We start from the raw sequence: 21,151 nt of genomic DNA on the forward strand, positions 1-21,151 counted from the left end.
AACAGCATGGTGCCATTTGAAATTGGATGAACAGGAGCCAGAAGAGCTCAAACACTCCTGAAGTTGATAATAATTTACTGTTACACATTCACCGTCTTATTTCATGTTAGCACACAAAGTAAAACTGAATTGAGCAGCTGCAGAGAATCAAACACAAATATCAAGAAGGGAAGAAATGACTGTACATATTATGTATACTTTGTTATTTCATAGTAAAGTAAATGCTTGTGTTGATGCCAGAGTCGCTAACAGGAAGTTCAGTTCCTGAATTGTGATTTGTGTGTGTGACATAATGAGCCAGCAGCATGAGCTGTCGTGGTTGATGGTTTATTCAGTGTTTCCCAAGCTTACAAGCAGTAGTGTTATTTTTCCTCATGTGTACTCGTTTCCATTACTTTATTGTTGCATAACGCTCGTTCCTCTTCACCAAATGTAATTCATCAATACATGTTTTTTGTAAATATTACTGTTGGGCCTGTTTTTGAATTGATGTTAGTTCGTATTTGTGTTGGTGTGGATCTTTTCTGGTTGTTCCCTTCTGTCTGAATTGAGAGCAGCTGTACCAGGTACGGCAGCTTCCCTCTGGGATTCATAACATTTCTGAGTATATGTCCAAACGGCTGCATCTGCTCCACTATTGTGAACTTTTTGAGTTCACAATAGCCCATTTGAAAACTTCATATATTCAAGCAGGATGACTAAACTCTAAATGAAAACACGGATAGTAGCTGACTCATACAGAGACTCATAGTCCATTAACAAACTAAACTAAGCACAAAACCAAAATACCTCAAGCAGCTAATCATCTGTGAGGCGTGTGGAGAAATAATCAGGGTAAATCAAGGTTGATGGTACATTTCTCGTCTGAATTTGCTCCACACAGCGGATGACGTGTTTGTCAGTGCCAGCTTGGATTTGTGGGTTTGTCGAAGAGCAGAAGAAACAAACGGGGCTGGCAGCACATTCACCCAGACCGCACACATACCTCCACAGACTCATGTCTTTGCGATGTAAACCACGAGCTCCTGCCCCCGAGAAACAGCCTGGGTCAAGCTGATGATTACATCAAGAGGATGGACTCGCCAAGTGTTACTATGAGTGCCAAGTGCCCCGTTCGTTCCCTCACACCTGCTCGATTTGTCATCATTCCCATTCATATTTTCTCACTCTACTGCACATTCATCACACTCGGTCTCACTCACTCAGAGTCAGTTGCTTTTGTTACAGTCCTGAAATCTTCTCCTGTTTCCTTTTCATTTTTAAAAAATCCCACTAACTCCTCTGTCACTCTCCTTAGGTTCTCAAAGGCACATCTGTCAAGGCCCCGTATCATCATCCTGAGTCACAGTATCATTCACAGGACGTCAGTTGCTGGGTATTATGCATTTGTTTGTTCTGCCCTTCAATACAGAAGTAATTGTACCAGTATGAAAGATAAAATCCACTGAAGTCTGGGTTTATTATGAAAGATCACAGCTCAACAACAAAGCATGAAACTTTATTAAAAATGTAGAAAACACAGTCTCAGTCTTTTCTCTCAAAATATAATTAAGTTAATCAAACATTCATATGTTGCTATTTTCTATCTTCCCGTTCTTTTTCCATCCCTTTCTAGGTCATCTTAATTGGTGCCATGCATCTTGATACTTTATTATTATAAACATCTACAAAAAATTGCATTTATTCAATCAGGTCTTCTGTTTCAGTTTTTCATGTGTGTTAAAGGGCAAAGACGAGGATGAATCCCCGATTCACTTGACTGAAGATTGGTATCAGGATTCTTTCATTATCGCTCATCGATATGTTTCTTTATATGGTTCGATTCATGACTCGTGCCTCAACAAACACAACTGAACAAATGTGTTTAGGAGAATTAGGTTTTACCTGCCAGAAGATAGTGTCTATTGTGCTGCCCAGGAAGCCTTCTCTTGTCTCAGATGATAGCAGTTTGGGTCCGAGGATTGTCATGAACTCTTCGAAGTCGACCTGTCCGTCACCTGAGATGAAGACAAGACAAGTTGATGACGCACTAATCGTTCATTCAAACGAGTCGTACAGTAAGTAACATCATCCCCAACATCCCATTTTTATACTTTACAAATCATTCACACAGCAGGAACACCGTCTTGCTGGTCGCCTTTCACTGGTCTCCAGTGAGTGTGAAGGCAGAGTGACTGACAGATGATGTTTCTGTCCTGAACAACTATGGCTGACGTGGCCCTGAGCAGAGCACCCAGGAGCCAACAGCCTGCAGCTGAATGAGTGAAGTGCATGGAAGTGAAGTCGAGTGTTAAGGGAAAAGGAGGACACAGAAATTAACTCTTCCTGGATTAAATAAGTTTAAAGCACAGACCGTAACCGTAACACAGACTGTAATCGTAGCGCTTGGGGATGTAAAAGATGTCTGCATTTTTTATGTCTTTGTTATTATAACTTAAGGCCAGACACTTCAAATCAGACAGTACAAAACATCTACCACTAAGACAAGAGCGAGCTCTGACTATAAAACTGGATATGAAGCAGATCAAAGTTTACAGCACCACACTGAATCTCTGTATCACACATCGATTCCATCTGTACTTTGCTGAGCGCCTGCTGATCATTGTTGAAGTTGCTTCCAAAACACAAACGTCAAAACTCTGCAGAGAGAAGGAATTCAGATTATAGATTTAAATCGATGTCACTGAATATTTTTAAAACATGTTTCTTTTACTCTTTAGGTGGAAAGTTTTCTTGATCCCAGGGAGATGTTTACACCTCCTGTGAAGAGTTTGTCTGGTTTTATTATTTCTACAGTATGTTTAGATGAACCAAATCAACACCGAATGTTGTTGCTGTAAATTGGAGGTGAGGGGAAGTATGAGAACTCAAGGGCTGACAACTGGAAGTTAAATGAGAAACAGATCTTTAGATTTGAATTGAATGAAGTGGACAGACGTCTCACTCACTGCAACACTTCTTGTAAAATAAACCCATTGTACTTTCCCCTTCTCGCCACCTGTCGTTCCTGTGGACATATGAAGCTGTGAACTGTGTCAGCAGAAAGTTGCAGATGGAGGACGACTCAATCTGCCCCACTGTACACGACATGACTCTGGGACATGCTGGCACTACAGCATTTGATGCCATTGACTGCATTTGTGTCCATGCACATTCAGCAAATGCAAATGAAGCAGCGTTGGGACCTGATCATGTCAGGGCAGGAAGATGTATGGGTGACAGGTGGCCTGGACAAACGTGTTCAGGGTAAGAAAGGTTGAAGTGGTTGTGCATGTTCTAGGTTTTTCACACTAAACTAAAGAATATTTTTAGCTCCTGACGTCCTACCAGCTCAAATAGCCACCAGACTAAGTTACCACTTGCTGGTGACAAGAGTCAAACATCTAGCAGCACGTTTGTGGAAACAAAAACTAGAACTGAAAGGAGAGGAAACATTGGATTACAGGTGGAAGAGATACTGTATGGGTACTTTGATGATCATGTTGCTCTGTATATGCTAAATCTAGGCAGTGGTTAGTCGCACAGACTTAGCAACACAGTAGAGTTTCAGGACTGTGTTTCTGGGAGCTGGATCTGCAGTTTTATTGCCCGTCTGTGCTTCAAAATGTGATTTATTGCACCTTTATTCTTATAATGAAAAATCATAATTGTGTCTTCTGCCACACTGCCATTTAAAAGACACAGTGAAATTTCGAACAATGATTTGTCTAATTCTCTGTATGACGGTAGAACATGCATCTTCTACTGTATAACCTACACATCTGCTGGTGGAGAGTACAGCCCCCCCGGCAGCGCCGAGTGGAAATAAATTACTACAGAAGATAAATGAATGAATCAATGATTAAAATACTTGTTCTTAGCAAACCTGCCATATTTTCTGCTTTAGCTGATACAAAAAAAATCTGAGACAATATGAATGAAGAACTTCTTCCAATGAGTCATACAACAATGGATAAATACAGTACAGCTGTACTCCAAACTGAACCTTCAGTACATATAAATCTCAAATAATATTCAAGGTTCACCCTAAACGCCTCGTTTTCTATGCGAACATGCTGTTATTTTGATGTTTCCGCCTTTTGTGACAGCTCAGTATGCACAAAATCCCTGAGTAACACAATTTGTGTGACAGTCCAAGGCACCAGGCTTTTGACCGCTCTCTACCTGTACTGTATGTCACAGCTAAGCAGTTTCCCAGAACAATGAATTATTAAAAATGGTGACAAATCCTGCTCTTTCAAATAAGTTTAAAAGACAGTATGTAACTATGACTAAATGTTGGTATTTGCTGATATGTAACAAATACTTAACAGATTAAAAATCAATAGCTAAAAACTAAACCTGCTGCAATGCTGTGATCTGGAACACAGCAGCATGGTCACACCTCTCTGTGAAGGACATCCGCAGCTCAATAACAATCACATGGATTGGCTTGACCGAGGCGAGCAGAGCAGAGAACCTATCAGCATCTTCTAGACATCAGCTGGACTCGTCCGCTGGGCCCTGCATCGATGGCTGTGAATCAGGATCCAGTCCTCACAGCTGCCCACTTGGATACAGTCACCATCATCAATTCTCATTCGTCTGCTCTCTTCCATGCTGTGTTGCTTTGATCACTGGCTTTTTAATCATTGTGCCTGTGCATGTGCATGAGAGGATCATTTCACACTGATTTGTAAATTACCAAAAACAACAACACGGCAGATTAGCAACACTATATATGTATATATTTGTCTGTTCATCTGCATATTATGATTAAATAGTTGCACAACAATAACTTTCTTCCAATCAGTGTGTGATGAACTCCTTACTCTCCCCTGTGTTGCTAATTAGTTAATAAAAGAATAACAGGAATATTCAGTGAAGAGGATCTTACATCGTCATTTGCGTCTAGTCCTGTTACGTACTTGAACATTACTGTATTGGTTTCTGGTGTTGCAGCTTTTGCAAAATCTGTATTTGATTATGGAACCCTGTCTCTAAAAATGCAAAAGCAGATGGTGCAAAAATGGCAACTACAAACTGTTGAGCTGCTGAAGTTTCATATCCAGCAAGAAGGGAAAATATTTCACTTGCAAACAATTGGTGTCCTCGGTTCCCAAAGGATTAAAATAAGAAGGGACGGTGATGTAACACACTGGTAAATGTGCCTTTGTCCCGATGCTGCAGGAATCAAACTAAAACATTTTTATATTTAGAAAAGTACATTTAAGTTGGCCAGTAAAACACCTGAACTCTTCTCTTTGCACTTTGTCAGTCACAACTCTATCATATTTTAGGAAATGTTATATTATTATAGATCTAATTTTATCTTATCCTTATTTTACATTTTCCTAGTTTATGTATGGAAATATGTACCAGCACTTGCAGCACTGAGGTGCTGAGGTTAGAGAAAGACTGAAGTCTGGTTTAACGGACATCCAGCACTTTTAGCTTTTGAATTACAGCACGTTCTAAATGTTTTAGCTGCTTAAACCCACCAACAAACAGGACTCTGGACTGAAACTCCAGTTTGTATTGAGACAGCATGTATGAAGATGATTAGTCACGTTAGGACAGTGTAACAGTGATTTACATGATATTACTGTGTCCATGAGACAGATTGTTTGTGTGTGGGCCATTCTCTTCATCCGTCTGTCTCAACCTGTTGGATCATAAAGTAAATGACTGAGCTGCTTTTAATGAATAGAGGTTTAGCAAATTAATAAACACAAAGAAATGTGCCTTTGGTAGGCAGCCAGCCAGACAATTCATTAAAGCCCAAATGAACAGAAGCATTTGACTAATGACATCAATCAATACTCAAAAGTTAACCTGGGTCATTTCACAGCAAATCGAGTTTTCCAAACAGCACCTCCTACAAACGTGGATTCAATGAACAGAGAGAGGAAGAATAATAAATTAATAACCAGCACCACACTTCACAGACTTATGTGATCTTCGTCAGTTCTAAAGAAGCCTCGCCCACTTCTTCAAGTCATACCAGATGATGCCACGGGACCTGGCCCTGATGCACAAACCTAGCTCTGGTCTCCTGAGACTTTGAAGCAGATGAGTCATAAGCAGAATAAAGGCAGCCTAACGTCTTCAAATTTAATATTCAGCTTTTAACATTTAGAGTATTTATTTCTCCACAGTAAAACTGAAAAGCACTTATCAAAGGCAGCATGAAGAATCTGAATATTTTCCCTGTGATCTGACATTTGCATACTGTATTTTTTCCTTTGCTGCCTTATACACTTTTTAAGAGTCTACCCTTTAGTGAATGTCAATCACAGTCAACGCAGACAGCTTTGCCTGGAACCTGGCTCGGCACAGATGCTGTCTGCAGGAAAACAGATTGCTTGTGTTTTCTTGGTGCGAAGACTCTTTCCTCTGAAGAGAAAAGGTTAAAAGGTCACGGTGAGAATGGTGCTGGAGAATTAAACCTCAGCCGATTCAGATCTCGCTAATTTGACACTTTGCACATATTGATTCACCAGAGTTTCACGATGCTTTCCCTACAGATTCAGCTGCTGCAGTGTATTGATAATGACTTCGTGCCAGCTGCACAACCAATATGAAAAAATAACCCGACAGTAGCTACACATGCTGTGTGCAAACATTTTACTGAATCACACATTTCTTCCATTAAGCCTGTTCTCTCCTGACATCAGCTTCACTTCGTACTTTCATGTGTCAAGTGGAAACGGTGAGTGGTTGAGATAGAAATGAGTACACACTCTAAGCATGCTTGAATAAATGTTTTATGCATGACACAGGATTTAATCTATATATCTGAGCAGGGAAAGGTGCACAGGGAAACTTACGTTTACTGCAAATCTCTGCAAACCATATGCTGCATGGTGTTTATTGTCTATAATATCAATGTAAAGTGTTTGTTTCTGTCTGTACAGTTCAGTCTCAGTTATTTTTCCATTTCTTTGTGTGTATGACTCACCATCCATGTCTAGTCTCTGCATGATGATGGCCAGCTCCACCTCACTGGGCATGTACCCCAGAGAGCGCATGGCCATACCCAGCTCCTGTTTGGAAATGAACCCGTTTCCGTCACGATCCAGCACCTTAAACGCCTCCCGGATCTCTGCAAAGACATACAGGAAATAGAATCAGCATCATGTGTCCAGCTCTTCTTCTACCAGGTGGCGCGAAAGTAAACTCCAGCTCGTGTACAGAAGTGTGTGTATTTGACTGCCAGACAAACCTGTTAATATTACTTCACACGTTGGGTTTCGTTTCTTTGGAAGTGATACACGTTTAACTTGCACGTCACCATTCCCCCTCGTTCATCATCATTCCCACACGTCTCTCTCACTCCTTTCTTCCTTTCTTCCTCTCTGACCCAGCTTCGGGCTGCACAATATGCAACTGCCTTCGCACCACTGCCTCCAGTTAACAAGATCAATTCCAGCCATCGATTCATTTTCTCCACCTGCTGTCACAGCTGCTGTCACCTCTGCTCATTTTCATGCTTTCACACTCCACTGTGTAACCTTTAAAGTGTGTTCCTTGATGCACTGCTCCATTCATATTTCACAGAATTGTTTTAACCTTTCAGTTTGTTCAACATTCAAACGAACAGTGGAAGAGGTGGAGTTTGATTTGTTTAAGGGCATTCTGTCAGCTGCTGGGATTAAACCTGTGACCTTCAAGACTCTGGACTGGTCCATCCATCACTAGAGGTATTCCCTGTGCAGAATAGACCTCACACAGCTCTAAACTAACAGTTTCCTGCTCAGTTGTGAATAAATTCCAGTTTTTATTAGAGCTGCATGATATCTATATGTATGATTTATCACTGTTGGTTCTGGTAGAGATAAATAAGATAAATCCATTTATTACACGGCACCGTGCGACTGCACTGTCACTAAGTAGCTAATAACTCATTTATTTTAAATAGGGGCCAAACAAACATAAATCAGTGATGCAAAAGATGTAGAAAGACCCGTGTAAAACATTTCAACTCACATCTTGTGAGCCCCACTGCAGGTCTACCTTCACCTGTTGAAACGGATGCCTGATATTTTGACGGGGACACACATAAGGTCACAGCGACCGTGACCTTTGACTACCTATATTAAATGAGTTGATTACCAAGTCCAAGTGACTGATTATTGCACATTTGAAGAGAACATTTTGAATGTTGTCAAAGAAAAATGTCAAATAATTCACTCATTCAATGATAGATGGGGAATTCAATTAACGACCAAGTCTACGATTATCACGGTGACATTTATTTTAATCAAGTTCTTAAAGTCAGCATATTAGCCGTGATCCACGTGAAGGTCTTGGTTTTGTTGTTTTAGCTGTGGTGTGTACAGGCTGAGCCGTTGACGCAGCCATTTACTAAACTGACTCACTCTCACAGGCAGAGATAAGAATGCCTCACTTGAACACAGTCAGCAGCTGGTTCACTAGCTGCTCAACGTGTGATCAAGTTGTCAGTAGAAGGACTCAGCAGCTTCGCTGTGCTTTAATAAATGCATATTTCATAAGCGTGCCCACAGACAGGAGAGGGTGTATGGCAAGAGAAGAGAGGGAGACTGACAGGCATCTGGTGTTTTTAAATAGAGGTGGAATGTCACTTCTCTGAAGAACACTATGACTGAGCGACATGCATGAGCACACCGCTGAACGCTGAATAATTCGAAACAGGAAAGTGGAATCGACGGTTTAACTCCATCCTTCCCAGGAGCCACAGATGCTCAGAGTTCTTCTGTGAATATATATCATCTCCTTTTTATCATAGATTCAAAATGTATGGCAAAGAATTTCCAAAAGGGTCACATACTTTTTCTTGCCACTGTATGAAGGAAAATAATCTCAACAGTGGAAAAACAGTGCTACAGTGTTTTTTCTTCAAAGAACAAGCGCCAACAGCTTTTCTGACTGCTTGAAACAACAAATTGCCAAAAAAAATCCAGTCATTAAGAAATGAGCCCATTAATTGTCTTATTATCTGCTGCACTGCTGCCATTCTGAACCACTCTGCTGGCAAATGATTTGTAACTGTAAAGCATAAATGGAGCGTAAATTATAAATTGTCTCATAAAACTGAGAACAGTGTTTTCACTATATAAAGAACGAACAGTGAATGGAGGGCACAGCCTCTGACCTGTATCAAAACAGCATGTTGCTGCTTCTCCAAACAGCTGGTCCTGAGCGAATAAAGCACTATTCATAAAGCACAATCATCTGTCACACTATAAAATCTTGTTTTAGAGAGAATATTTTCCAGGATGCACAGACTGAAACGGCTGCAAACACACATCAAAGCATACAGATTATTTTCAATGCATTGAAATGAGCATTTCATGAATAAATCTATGAGTGATTCAGGCCTTTGTTGAGCACTTTCCCGTGTCGGGATAATATAGGATCAGAATAACAACACAGAGACCAGGTTCATATTTATATAAATGACTCGGTCTATTACATGTATAAAAGGTCCTATCGAAATATTCAATAGTACCACATTACTGCAATGTTCTGACTATGAAAACTGCCTAAAGATACGAAGGTACAGTTTTTACTATTAATCAATTATTGCTTAGAATATCTCATCTCATTTATCAGCATTACTTCCCAGCAGTAACCATTTGTTTAGCTAAATGTAGACGTTTTGAATGAAAATAATAGATTAAAATATAAATGATAACAATAAAAAGAACACGCCGTCCTTTTGTTTGCTGGCTTTTGGGGACAGAATGATAGAGTGATTTTAAGCTCAGTGTGCTACTGTGTCAAACGTGACAACAAATTAGCACCTTTTAGTTCCTGGTACTAATATAATCTGTGATGTTCCTCGTCCCAACCCAGTGAGACTGATGAGCACCCTGGACAGCTCCATGAGCTCTGGCTAAACAGGCTGTCTGCAGGATTCTGCATTCGAACAGACTTTTGCACAATGTTAAAATGATAACAGCGTCTGCATTGGTGGATATGTTCTGTTATTGCCGATAAGACAATAGAACACCACGTTGAAGGTCTAGTTAGGGGAGCGGATTTAAAGCTCATCAGACACCAAGACACAGCAGTGATTGATTAGATTTGTAAGACTCACAAATTGAATTTTACAACTCTGGGAAGTGATCCTGGCAGCCACCGTTTCGTCTTTGGTTGTGATGAGCTTAAGGTCAAATGCAGAAATTCAGGATTCAAGTCATTTACTAGAAATTCACCTCCATGCTCACAATTGGCCGGTGCAGTGCCTTGCTGGATGACGTCATGCTGGGTTGCAGATAACAATGAACCAGATCCAGCTTTTCAGAACAAGATGTTGTGTTGTTTGGGCTGAGCCCCCCGTGGTGCCAGTTACCACTGTGTGTTGCACATGAGAAGGAGTGCGTTTGTCCAAGTGAACTCAAATACAGCCTTCGTGCACTGTGTGTGTGCTGCAGTACATTCAGTACCCCCAAAAGCTGCCAAGTGTGAGTTGCTCTTTATATGGCCATTGACTCAGAAACAAGTGGCCTAATGCTGGTGCCTGTCACCATGTTCTTTCTCCCTCTCTCCTCCAAGGAATGCTCAGCGCTGGTGGGCAGAATGGGACACAAACCTCCCTGCAGGCTTCCTGCTGTCACGTCTGGCTCAGCATGTTTAGTGGAAGAAGAGCCTGTGCTTTTTTTTTTTTTTTTCCAGTGCCCTTTCAGTAAACCCTTAAAGCTCGTCTGCGGGACGTATTTATTGTGATTTTCACCCTGGACTGAACTCAGCTTGTAGTCTGCCTTTGTCTCCACTAACTCTGGTTGTTATAACTGCTGCGGTTTTCCTTTTCAGCCAACTAGAACTCTTACTACTCTAGTGTGTAATGATGAAAACGTCATCTATCCCAATGTACTGTGGACCCTTGAAATTGCAGTTGATGAAATAACAGTGAACACCAGGTGAAAACGGTAAACAAACATTCTGTTAGTCATTAATCCCACCCTGCCCGTCTTTGTCATGCATATTATATAAAACCCATTTTAATCTCTGTATGAAAAGTTATTTATAGGTGGAGGCTTTCAAGTAGAGACTGTGTTTAATTTAACTCCACATGCTCTAAATTGTTGTAGCTCATGAAATGTGCCACTATATCTTAGCTTAGTTTATCTCACACCAACAAATGATTTACCATACCCTGCATGTACCGGCTGTAAATAAATTTGCATACATTTGCTAACAGGACTGGTCCTAAATCAACAATGGACCTGCCAGAAATGTGTAAATTCCTCTCAGAGGACACAAAGGATGCACTCAAGGTCATCGCTGAATGGACCTGGAAGCGGGTCATACGTAGCATCAACATTTAAATTAGTACATGTCGGCTGATGAAGATGTGAGCATTGGCCACTGTTGTAAATTTGGTTCATTACTTTCAGAATGGTCCTTATCGAGGTTCAGTGTTAATGAACCCGCACTCCTGCAGATTTACTCTCATTGGCACCTGGACGGAAAAGCTCAAACTAAATCTATAGTCAGTCTTCAGCAGAACTCGGGTTTTTGGCTTTTCACTCATTCACTATATGCAGAGGTGTATTCAGTTTGAATTACATCTCTGAAATCAATGGAGCGTCTTATGAATTCTATTTGTCAGCATTGTTTACTGGACTGTAATGTTACTCTTCACAAAAAAGCAAAAATCAAGGCCTCACATTTGCAGCGGCGCCCTTCATCGCCCAACAGTTGCTGGTAAATGAACGCCTGCTGCAAATGAACGGACAGAACAGAGCCAGCAGCTCTGAATGACTGACTCACGCTCTTGTCAAATCTTAAAGTGTTATCTGTACAAGAAAAAGACTTGAAGGCCAGATGTGTCTTTACGATAGATGAGACATTAACAAAAACACACCGTATGACTGATTCCACACCATGGTCCTGATAAAACACGGGCTGTGTAATACACTCGGGGGAAAGGAAGAGGTGTTACTATTGACTGTAGACAGGAGACAGGTAAGGCTGTTTCTAATGTCCTTTATTTAAATATTGTCTGCTTCAAACAAATAGCTTTATATACTTCACCATATACTGTATCTGCCTAAAGAAACCTTCCATCTGGAATTTACCACTCAACTTGTGTACAGCACATACTATGAAGTAATTACAGTGCTAATAAGCTGTAGTTTGTCAGTTTCACAGTGTGTAGTTGACCTCACAGGGACCCTCTAACCACAAGCCATTTCTTATTCACCAAACTGCATGGACCAGTGAAATAGGAATGAGAAATTCACACGCTGCAAATATCTCCATGCATATTAAACTTGACCCTGACAGAGTATCTGGCTATTACCGTGTGCTGTGCATCCAATTTTCCAGGCGGCAGCTTAATGTTGCACCAGAGGATTAATATTTTAATATTTCGTTTGTTTGCTGCTCATGACGCTGCCATTGCTGACTCCAGCAGACGGTTATTGATCAGGTTTGTGTTCTACAGGCTCGGGTGATTACTCTCAGACGAGCTCCAAAACAAAGGGTTCGTAAACCCAGCCTCTGCTACAGCACATAAAAGGCAGAGACAGAAGCCAGCAGACCACAAATGCTCCTGGTTAGATAAGCTATGAGAGAGAGCAGAGAATAATGCATCACTGTGCCGTGTTGGCTCAGAGGGAGGAGGATGCTGTTTTTGTAGTAAATGCATTGCTGGCTATAAAACTGGCAGCAGTGACTTGGATCCTCATGTGTTCAAAACAAACCTAGTACTGGTTCTACTGTACATTTTTAATATCAAACTATGGGTTTGAAATATGCAGAGGCTCCTATCGCGTGGCTCCCACATTTTTATTTTTAATGGTACCTACAGTCAAACCTTTTGTCAACATGATCTTCACCATCCTTATTACTTTTCTGTTGCAGTCAAGGATGTTTTTTTTTTTTTTAAATCACTTCTCTATATCCTCCTTAAGCTGGCATGAAGCATCACTAAATATAAAGCTGTGAGGAGTTTATAATCATTTGTATGCAGCACCGTTTTTCAAATGCAAGTATTTGACTGTAACTTTAATGCCTTAAAGTTGCCTCTTGAAAATAAATGAACTAAAAATTGGCCAAACTAAACTAAAGCTGGCTTTGGCTGCTCCAGAAGAGAGAAGTTACTACAATTAAGGAAATCCTACTTCAATGTATGTGAATTGATCATCTTAAAACTAATCCTTCAAGTATGTTTTTCAGATTATTTCATGTTTCTTTGTAATAAAATGTGGCCAGAGGTTTCTGGGGTGGAAAAGCTAAAGAGCAAACCACTTAAAGGTACATTAAACATAAGACAGGACAGCAGCCAAGACAGTTTACTCTTACCATCAAGCTCCTCCACAGAGATGCTGGCTAGCACATCGCTGTCGCTGTCTGACAGCGAGCGGCTCAGGTAGTTCCCCTTGTAGAGCAGGCCTGCCGTCACATGGTGGAACGGCATCTTTTCCCTGAGAGACAACAGAACACAACAAAACCATTTAGACATCAGAGAACAACACTAAAGTCTAACAGACTACACGTGTTTCTAAAGGTTTCCCAACAGGGGGAACCTTCAGGAGCAATAAACCTGTTATGAGCCATTTATATTAGCAACATCTCAAAAGTAAAGTTATGAGAAGGCACATTCAGCTCTAATTCAGTCATGTAAGAAAAAAAAAAGTGAAATGTGAATCTACAATTGGCTACAGGGAGCTGGTTGTGTGACATTGGTGAAGCTGAAAGAAATTAAATGTCCAAGGCGCACCACATAAACAAGATCCATAAATGAAGCAGAACTCATTCACATAATGGGAAGTCACACAGCGAGGGAGAGGCAGACGTAGTGAGTGTGAGTGGAGGTGCATGAGAGCAGGTTCGTGTGCATGTGCTGTGATGTGACTGAGGCAATTCATTATTTCATAAACTGAAGCCCAAAGGTACAGAAAAAAAAAAACAAGAGCACAAAGAGCAGATGGATTTAGGCAACGTCTTCCTCTTTCTAATTGGATTTTATCTTGAACACTTTGAGGAGATGCTGCACTGACAGTATGAGGAGTTCATGAGATACAGTATTTAACAGAACAATGAAACCCAGTCCTCTGCTCAGTGGTTTACCTTGTTATATGTTATATTCCTGCACAGAAAGAAAACAAACATGCGACAGTCGACGTGTATTTAGCATGTGAAACACACTCTTTGTAAAACAAGTGAACAGTGTTTTATCCGGGAGAAGCTTTAAGAACATACTACTAATATGATTTTTCTATAATTCTCCATTATAGAAACACTTCAGTGAAGTTAATATCTGGAAGTTGAAGGTCTCTTATAAACCAAGAAGCTGACCATTTCTAATAGTAGGTTATTACGTAATAACCTGTTCACATATGGAACAACATAAAACTTAACTTACAGAAGTTAAGTTAAGCAGGTTATGTTGGGAAAGGACAAACAGCAACAACCTGGCAACTTAAAATTTGTTCTACTTTAGATTATATGTTTATTTTCCAGCTAAAAACACTGTTAAACAGGCATTAACTATAAAAAAAAGCCATTAAACAATTTATAAACATGTTTTATAACAGTACGTAGTAGATGTTGGTTTAGGAAATTGCAAAGAGAATAAAGTAGAAAAATAAATGATCTGATGTCTGTTTAATAAGAACAGTGAAAAGAATTGATGTCATACGTCTGTTTAATTCTTTCCTACCAGTTCCGTTTTATTCTACTACGTCCAGCACCTGCTCATGTTTTCACTGGTTGGAGCTGCAGCCATCCGTTACCTCACAAATTGAAAACGGGTCCCTGCATCTTTCTTGTTTGTCAGTTTAATAATCATGCATATCAAGAACTCTGCAACTGCGCCTGAAGCTCTTTTACAACCAGCTTCCTCGTACGTAATGTCAGGATTTTCCATTTGCTCATTCATCAATTATTCAGTCACCTATCAGCTGCTATTATGAATATTACAATGATCCCTCTTTTTCACTCTTTCCATATTATTGTTACAAGCCAACCCGCTGATCGTTTGACACAGGTGTGTGTTTACCTGGGTTTGTGTGGCTGCAGCCAATGTGAAGAAATGTTCATTAGAATGATTCACTTTGCAGAGACAGAGTTTACATAGTGGAATTCCCCAGAACAAACTAGAAATCCAGTATTGAATAAATGAAGCACTTGGTTTAAAAACATGCATAAAACTGTTTTTAAAGAGGAGATTAGAGATTATAATTGGGGGATTATTCAAAGTTATCCAGTTAAGGCTTTTGGCTTTATAATTATCGATGATACTGTGAGTCAGATGTGCGTTAACCAGCACTGAGCAGAGGACTGACGTGTTTGATAATAAATATTAGACTTAAGACTGAGATCTAGTGGAGAAAGCATCAGAAATATTCTCCACACTTTAATGTTCAGTTTCTTCTGGGTTACAACTATCTGATGTCTGTACTTACTAGATTCAGGTACAGGAAAAATGGGATTTATAAAAGTGACTCACTGTTAGATTTCAAACAAATAACAAATCAAAGCAGTGCGAAAACATAAAATTGTCAGTCAACCAAAAATGTGTTTGACTGACTTGTTTTCCAAAATGTAAAATAAACTTCATCATTGAAGTTACATCGAGCCAGAGCTCCATCCTCACATCCAACATGTGAGTGGTGTAATTTAAAAGTCCTTTGACCATCAGTCCGAAAACAACTTCAATATGTAATCGACAGAGTAAATGAGAATCTTTGAGAGCTTTACACCAACTCTAATTGTAAAACCATTTGACGTTTGGGAGAATCTACAACCACCTATCTTCTGCTGAACAGTGAGAGCAGCACAGAGTAAGAACTCTGACAGCACTGACAATGATTAGACACAACATTAACACCTCCTGGTCGCCCCATACTCTTAAGTGCAGACAGTAAAGACATTATGTTGTCAAGTTTGGGTTGCGTTCAAACACCACACTCTCTGACTTAAATCGTTTAGGACAGAAATACGTGGCCTGATCCATAATCTACCAGAACATTATAACCACCAGTCTAAAAGAGCTGATACAACATCACACAAGGACAAAACACATTTACTGGTGCTGAAGATGAAGTGTGGGAGAAAGTGATCAAACAGTGAAACAGCCGATCTTCAACCCCTGAAGGAAGATGATGGAGTACAGAGCTGTTCACGGCCTTCAACATCATTACACTTGATTAAATTGATCAAGGTCTCAGACGAACAAGTTAATGTGCCCTTCAGGAGCAGAGGAACATAAAGTAATCACTTCAATCAGGACGTGATTACCCCAACCTCAGGCAACACCTCGCTCTCCCTCTCTTTTTGCCCCCTGCATACTGTGATACATCAGTTCTATAGACGACAGGCAGCGGTTTTGGGATTTAATACTTAGATTGACTGGTGATAAAAACGAGCCACAGAAATGACTTTGAGATAAAATCACTGGACGGTTCATCAGTATTTCATACAGCAGGCTGTTGTGACATATTCTAAATACTCAACTGTTTGAGGATACACACAGAGACTCCTTCTTTCTACTTGTGCTTTAGGCTGCAAACACTGTTTTATGTTTTCACTGTCAATCATTTGATTGATTCTTTTATTAAACATAAAATAGCATCAGTGTAAAGAAGCAATGCAATCTGAAAATGAGTTATTACACTGATGAGAACAACACAGGAACATGTGAAGTCACGTGAGCATCACACTAAAAGCTGGTGAAACGTTCGCTAGTTTTATAGGATAGTAACTCAATTTTTACATTATATTGAGGCCATTAGCTGATGCTGTTATCCAAAGTCACTTTCAGTTAGTGAGAGAGTCGGGAGTCTGTGACTCAAGGACATGCTGAATTGTCGGGGCACGGTGCCGCTGATGGCTGCACTAGCTATGATTGAACCTGTGGCATTTAATCACAGGAACAACCTGTCGCTGTGCTGTTCCTGGTTTCTAAATTTAAGTCCAGATATGTTTCCACACCGTGATCAATCTGTTCATTTCTTAGAGCTCCAATGCTCCAGGTTCCACTTCTGTAATTAGATTTCAGCAGTACACTCAGCATAAAGGAAATCAGCAGTTTATTACCAACATTTAACTTCCACCCATTCCTTCAGAAATAATACACAACAGGATTCACCTGAGTGAGGACAAGTGTTTCTGTAACAACCAAATATCACAACTACAGCATCTTGAATCTTGAGTGTCTTTTACCTCAGGATCTGATATATCACATCTATCCCAGTGGTTCAAATCTAAGCTCAGTAAACCACATGAAAATCTTTCTTTTGATTGCGTTGAGCGATTAAAGTCATAAAAAGATGATTTGAATGGTGGCTGCTGGATTTACCAGTGTCTACATTCTAATCAATTCACTTGAAGAACTGAAAGTAATAAACCTTAAAAACCTTTCACTATCATATTAACTATCTAAGGTATAGCCTGACAGTAGACACGGTATCTCTGCCCCGTTATGGTCCGTTTGAGCCTTTTCATTGCTGTTCCTGCGACTGGGTCACAGAACAACTGAACTCAATTATGTCAGAGACATAAATAAAGCTACCTCCACTAAAATCGTGTGCTTTCCTTATTGAGAACGACGTGTACAGACTCGTCAAGGTTAAGACAAAAATGACATGACTAATCAAACACTGTGACCCCAAAAGAAAAAGTGGTAATCCGCAATTAAGCTATTGCCATTAAAGTGCTGCGTGTCCTCAAAGAACCGGCGGGAAGGGACGATGAACTCATTCCTCTCCAGCAGCTGGACATCTTAGACGAGTGCCACACCTTCACAACAGAGAAGAGATCAGAACGCTGAGAAAAAGAAAGGCTCCAACGCTAAATGGACGTTTTTCCACAAATAGTGAAAATACACACAACTGGAAACCGACCAAATTCATTTGACTAGAATTATTACACTGCAAATTATCTTTTTATTTCTACCGTACGTCTTTCATTAAACCATTTTAACTTTCCTGCCTTCATGAGAGCTCAAAACCAGTTTTCACTTTTCAATAAACTTACCATCAAATTTGTTGTTGCTGACTTTTCGGGTAATTAAAAGGTTAGTGATAAACAGTAATAAGCATCAGTTAGTCCTCAAAGTGCCAAAGTGTCTCTCTTTGTGTAGGAAATGACCAAGCGGCCGGTAACAACACCAAAATACTCGTCTCCTGGAGAGAGCGCAACCTGATGAAAAGAACACAGCTTGATTCAAAGCCAGATGGCAATTTGTCACATCAGACCCGGCAGGACAACAGCCAATAGGAACGGGCCGGTACCGAGGGGCACACAAGGAGAACACTGTACCAGCAGCGACTAAATCAACTGACACTGTGACATCTTTATGACAAAGTAAACAAAATATGTAAATCAAGAAAAAACAGCAGCTAGTAGTAGAGTAGTAAAACATATTTCAACTTATCAGCATGATGCACTTCCAAAGTACAAAGATACTGTTTCCCTAACAGTGATGAACTGGCTCTTCACGTCCCAAGTAGGAACTGCTGAGCCGTAAAACCAAATGAAGGCTTAGCGTCCTGTTGACACCACACTGGATCACAAAGGACAGCTACAGTAATGCCTGGTGCACTGCTCCGTCACTTAGAGTTTGATAAACAAACTGAAACAACAACAACATAAAAACACCTGAAACATCACAGACCAACACACGGTCACATTGGAAGAATACTTTAAAGTTTCCAGCCATACAGATAAATGTAGCAGTTACTGCTCCAATTATTGCTCGAAGCAAGGTGTTAAAATGCAGCCAAGCAGACAAAAAGGTTTTATGTGGACTGTATAAACTTCAGTACAAGTCAGAAATAAGTTCTTACAGTCAATTCTTTATACTTCATTGGTGTTCTCAGGCAGTGAGGCAGCTATGTGCCATCTGACGTCCACTTATCTGGATCTTTGTAAACACAATCAGCTTTTAACAGAACTGTACACTGCTGCACAAAACCCACCAAGGACACGCTAAAAATCGTGAGAGTAAAAACCGAGCAGATCCATCTAGCAGGTCATGATGGAAACACATTAGTTACCAATTACTTTTCCGATCTGTTCCTAAGGTGTGTGAAATAACACCACGTTGTGCAACACAGACACCAAAATAAATCAGTGTGCCAAAATCAATGAGACATGACTGAATCATTTGAGACATTTAAAGGTCTCTCCGGTACGATGGGCTGTGCAGTAGTGGCACTCAAGGTGCTCGAAAACACAGTCAACTGGGAGCAAAAGCAATTCATCAAGCCATCACTGCAAAAGAGGAGTGAAACGCTCTCCAAGCTGAGAACAGAGACTGGAACGTCCGACAGAAGTGCCACCTCTCTGCACACATTAGCAGCGGTTTCCTGCAGCAACAGACTCGTTCTCTCCGTCTCTCCCGTGCTCATTCTTACCCATACTGGTGGCTGTGATTGTACTCAGGATACTGCAGCACAACCGGCTCCCTCACTGGACTCTCCATCACATCCACTGTCCCGTCCCTCAGGTATGGGTTGCCCGGCAAGTCTCCATTTACCTCAGAGTGTGTCCCCGGCGGCAGTATGCCAGTGAGCTCCACCGCCTGAGGATCGGGCTCTGTGACCTCCTCCTCCATCAGACTCTTAGATACAGTGGTGTTTCCAGCAGCAGCAGCAGACTGCCTGTCCACAAACCACTGAGCCCGGCTGCCTCCACAGTTTAGGTTTGTCCCAGAGCAGCAGCATCAGTTCCCAGAAACCCGTTGTTTAATATTTGAGCAGTGAGAGCAGCAGGTACGACAGCTCCTCTTGTGCTCCACCCCTTTGCTCTCTCACTCACTCTCCCGTGCACACATTCCTCCACATGGGGAGACAGAGTGGAGGACTCATTAATGAGTCCCAATGACAGACTGAGCACTGTCTGCCTGTGGCTGTGCTCACAAAATACACAGGGAGAGGCTAAAGGGAGGGAGGGAGGCAGACAGAGGCAAAAACAAAGAGAGGCAGATACTCTGAAACAGATGAGGAGCGGAGGGACGGGACGCAGACAGACAAGTGAGTCATTAGAGATGAACAGGAGAAAAACGCGAGGGAGAAAGTAGGAAGCAAGATTGACAGATAGGTTAAAACGGTACGAGGCAGCCAGAGTGTGCGCTGGAAGAACACAGCTTCTACAGCCCCGTGGATCACAATCACTGATTACACAGAGGGAGACCTCCGAGGGAGTGCGCGCCGTGCGCAACAGCGTGCGCCACCGTGTGCGCCACCGTGTGGGGCTAGAGGGCGCTTTGGACACTGCGCAACGGGATGATGGAGATGGTGGGTCCCGGCGGGGGGCCCACAGTGAGCGCTCTGCTGAACATCTTCACAGCTCAAGTTCAACACAACGACCCCTAACGCGCACACGCTCACTGATCGTGGAAACAGCGCGTCACCAGTGCGACAGAAACTCCATTAATGAAGCAGCTAGCGGCGTTAGTATGTGTGTAATCTAATTAAAGAGACCCCGAGTGTCGGTTTAATAAAGATACATACGGTCTGAAAGCAGCACGTCTAAAGATGACCCATCTTAAACTGTCAACAATTAATAATTTAGAGAACTCGGACAGACGAAGCACGCGGAGGATTTTCATAAAAATCAGTTCCACGAAAAGAAAATGGTTAAAAAATAATTTGTCTTATTCTCAAATCTGTTTCTCCCACATGTTCCACGGTATTCACCACCTGCTGATACACATAAGAACATAAACTGCGGCAGACATGAGCGCCTCTTTGTGAGGGGACATCCGCAGGTGCCGAGCGATCCAAACACCAACAGGTGTGGGCCTGAGGGGAGGGGGCACCGTGTGATTGAATGCGGACAGCAAAGACATTAACAGGCTGTAATGATGAGCTCCAGCCTATTCATTCCCTGCTCAATCGAATTTATTGGCCAATTTGCTGAACTTACCTTTGAGGGTGTTGGGTGTCTGAAGGTAATCCGTTAAATGTGTCAATCGATGTCCTCCAGTTTACAGACCTGAGGTGATCGATCCTGTTGTATTATTAATTAAATATTCCTTTAGTTGGGAATGAAGTGTAGAAATGTATTTCCATCACAAAAAGAGGAAAGCTCACACCGGATGGTTTGTGAGTTGCTGTTTTTAGATAAAGTCCCGCAGCAGCAATGAACCGCGCGTTTCACCAACTCAGAGGTTGAATTTGTTCCCTCGTCTCGCTGCGTCCGATAAAACACAGAGTCAGTGAAGTGTCAT

General features: G+C 41.2%; 1 protein-coding gene across 1 annotated transcript in view; it reads right to left on the reverse strand.

The window, feature by feature from the left end:
- Positions 1–21,151, reverse strand: part of caln1 (calneuron 1) — a 39,756-nt gene extending 18,605 nt beyond the window's left edge. The window contains exons 1-4 of the mRNA XM_026376010.1: positions 20,848–21,151; positions 13,276–13,397; positions 6,941–7,084; positions 1,885–1,997 (exon numbers count right to left, since the gene is read on the reverse strand). Of these exons, the coding sequence (XP_026231795.1) occupies positions 1,885–1,997; positions 6,941–7,084; positions 13,276–13,390 (372 nt within the window). The 5' untranslated portion in view covers positions 13,391–13,397; positions 20,848–21,151. The remainder of the gene's footprint in view (positions 1–1,884; positions 1,998–6,940; positions 7,085–13,275; positions 13,398–20,847) is intronic.

The sequence above is a fragment of the Anabas testudineus genome, chromosome 13, assembly GCF_900324465.2.
Source record: "Anabas testudineus chromosome 13, fAnaTes1.2, whole genome shotgun sequence".
NCBI classification, from domain to species: domain Eukaryota; kingdom Metazoa; phylum Chordata; class Actinopteri; order Anabantiformes; family Anabantidae; genus Anabas; species Anabas testudineus.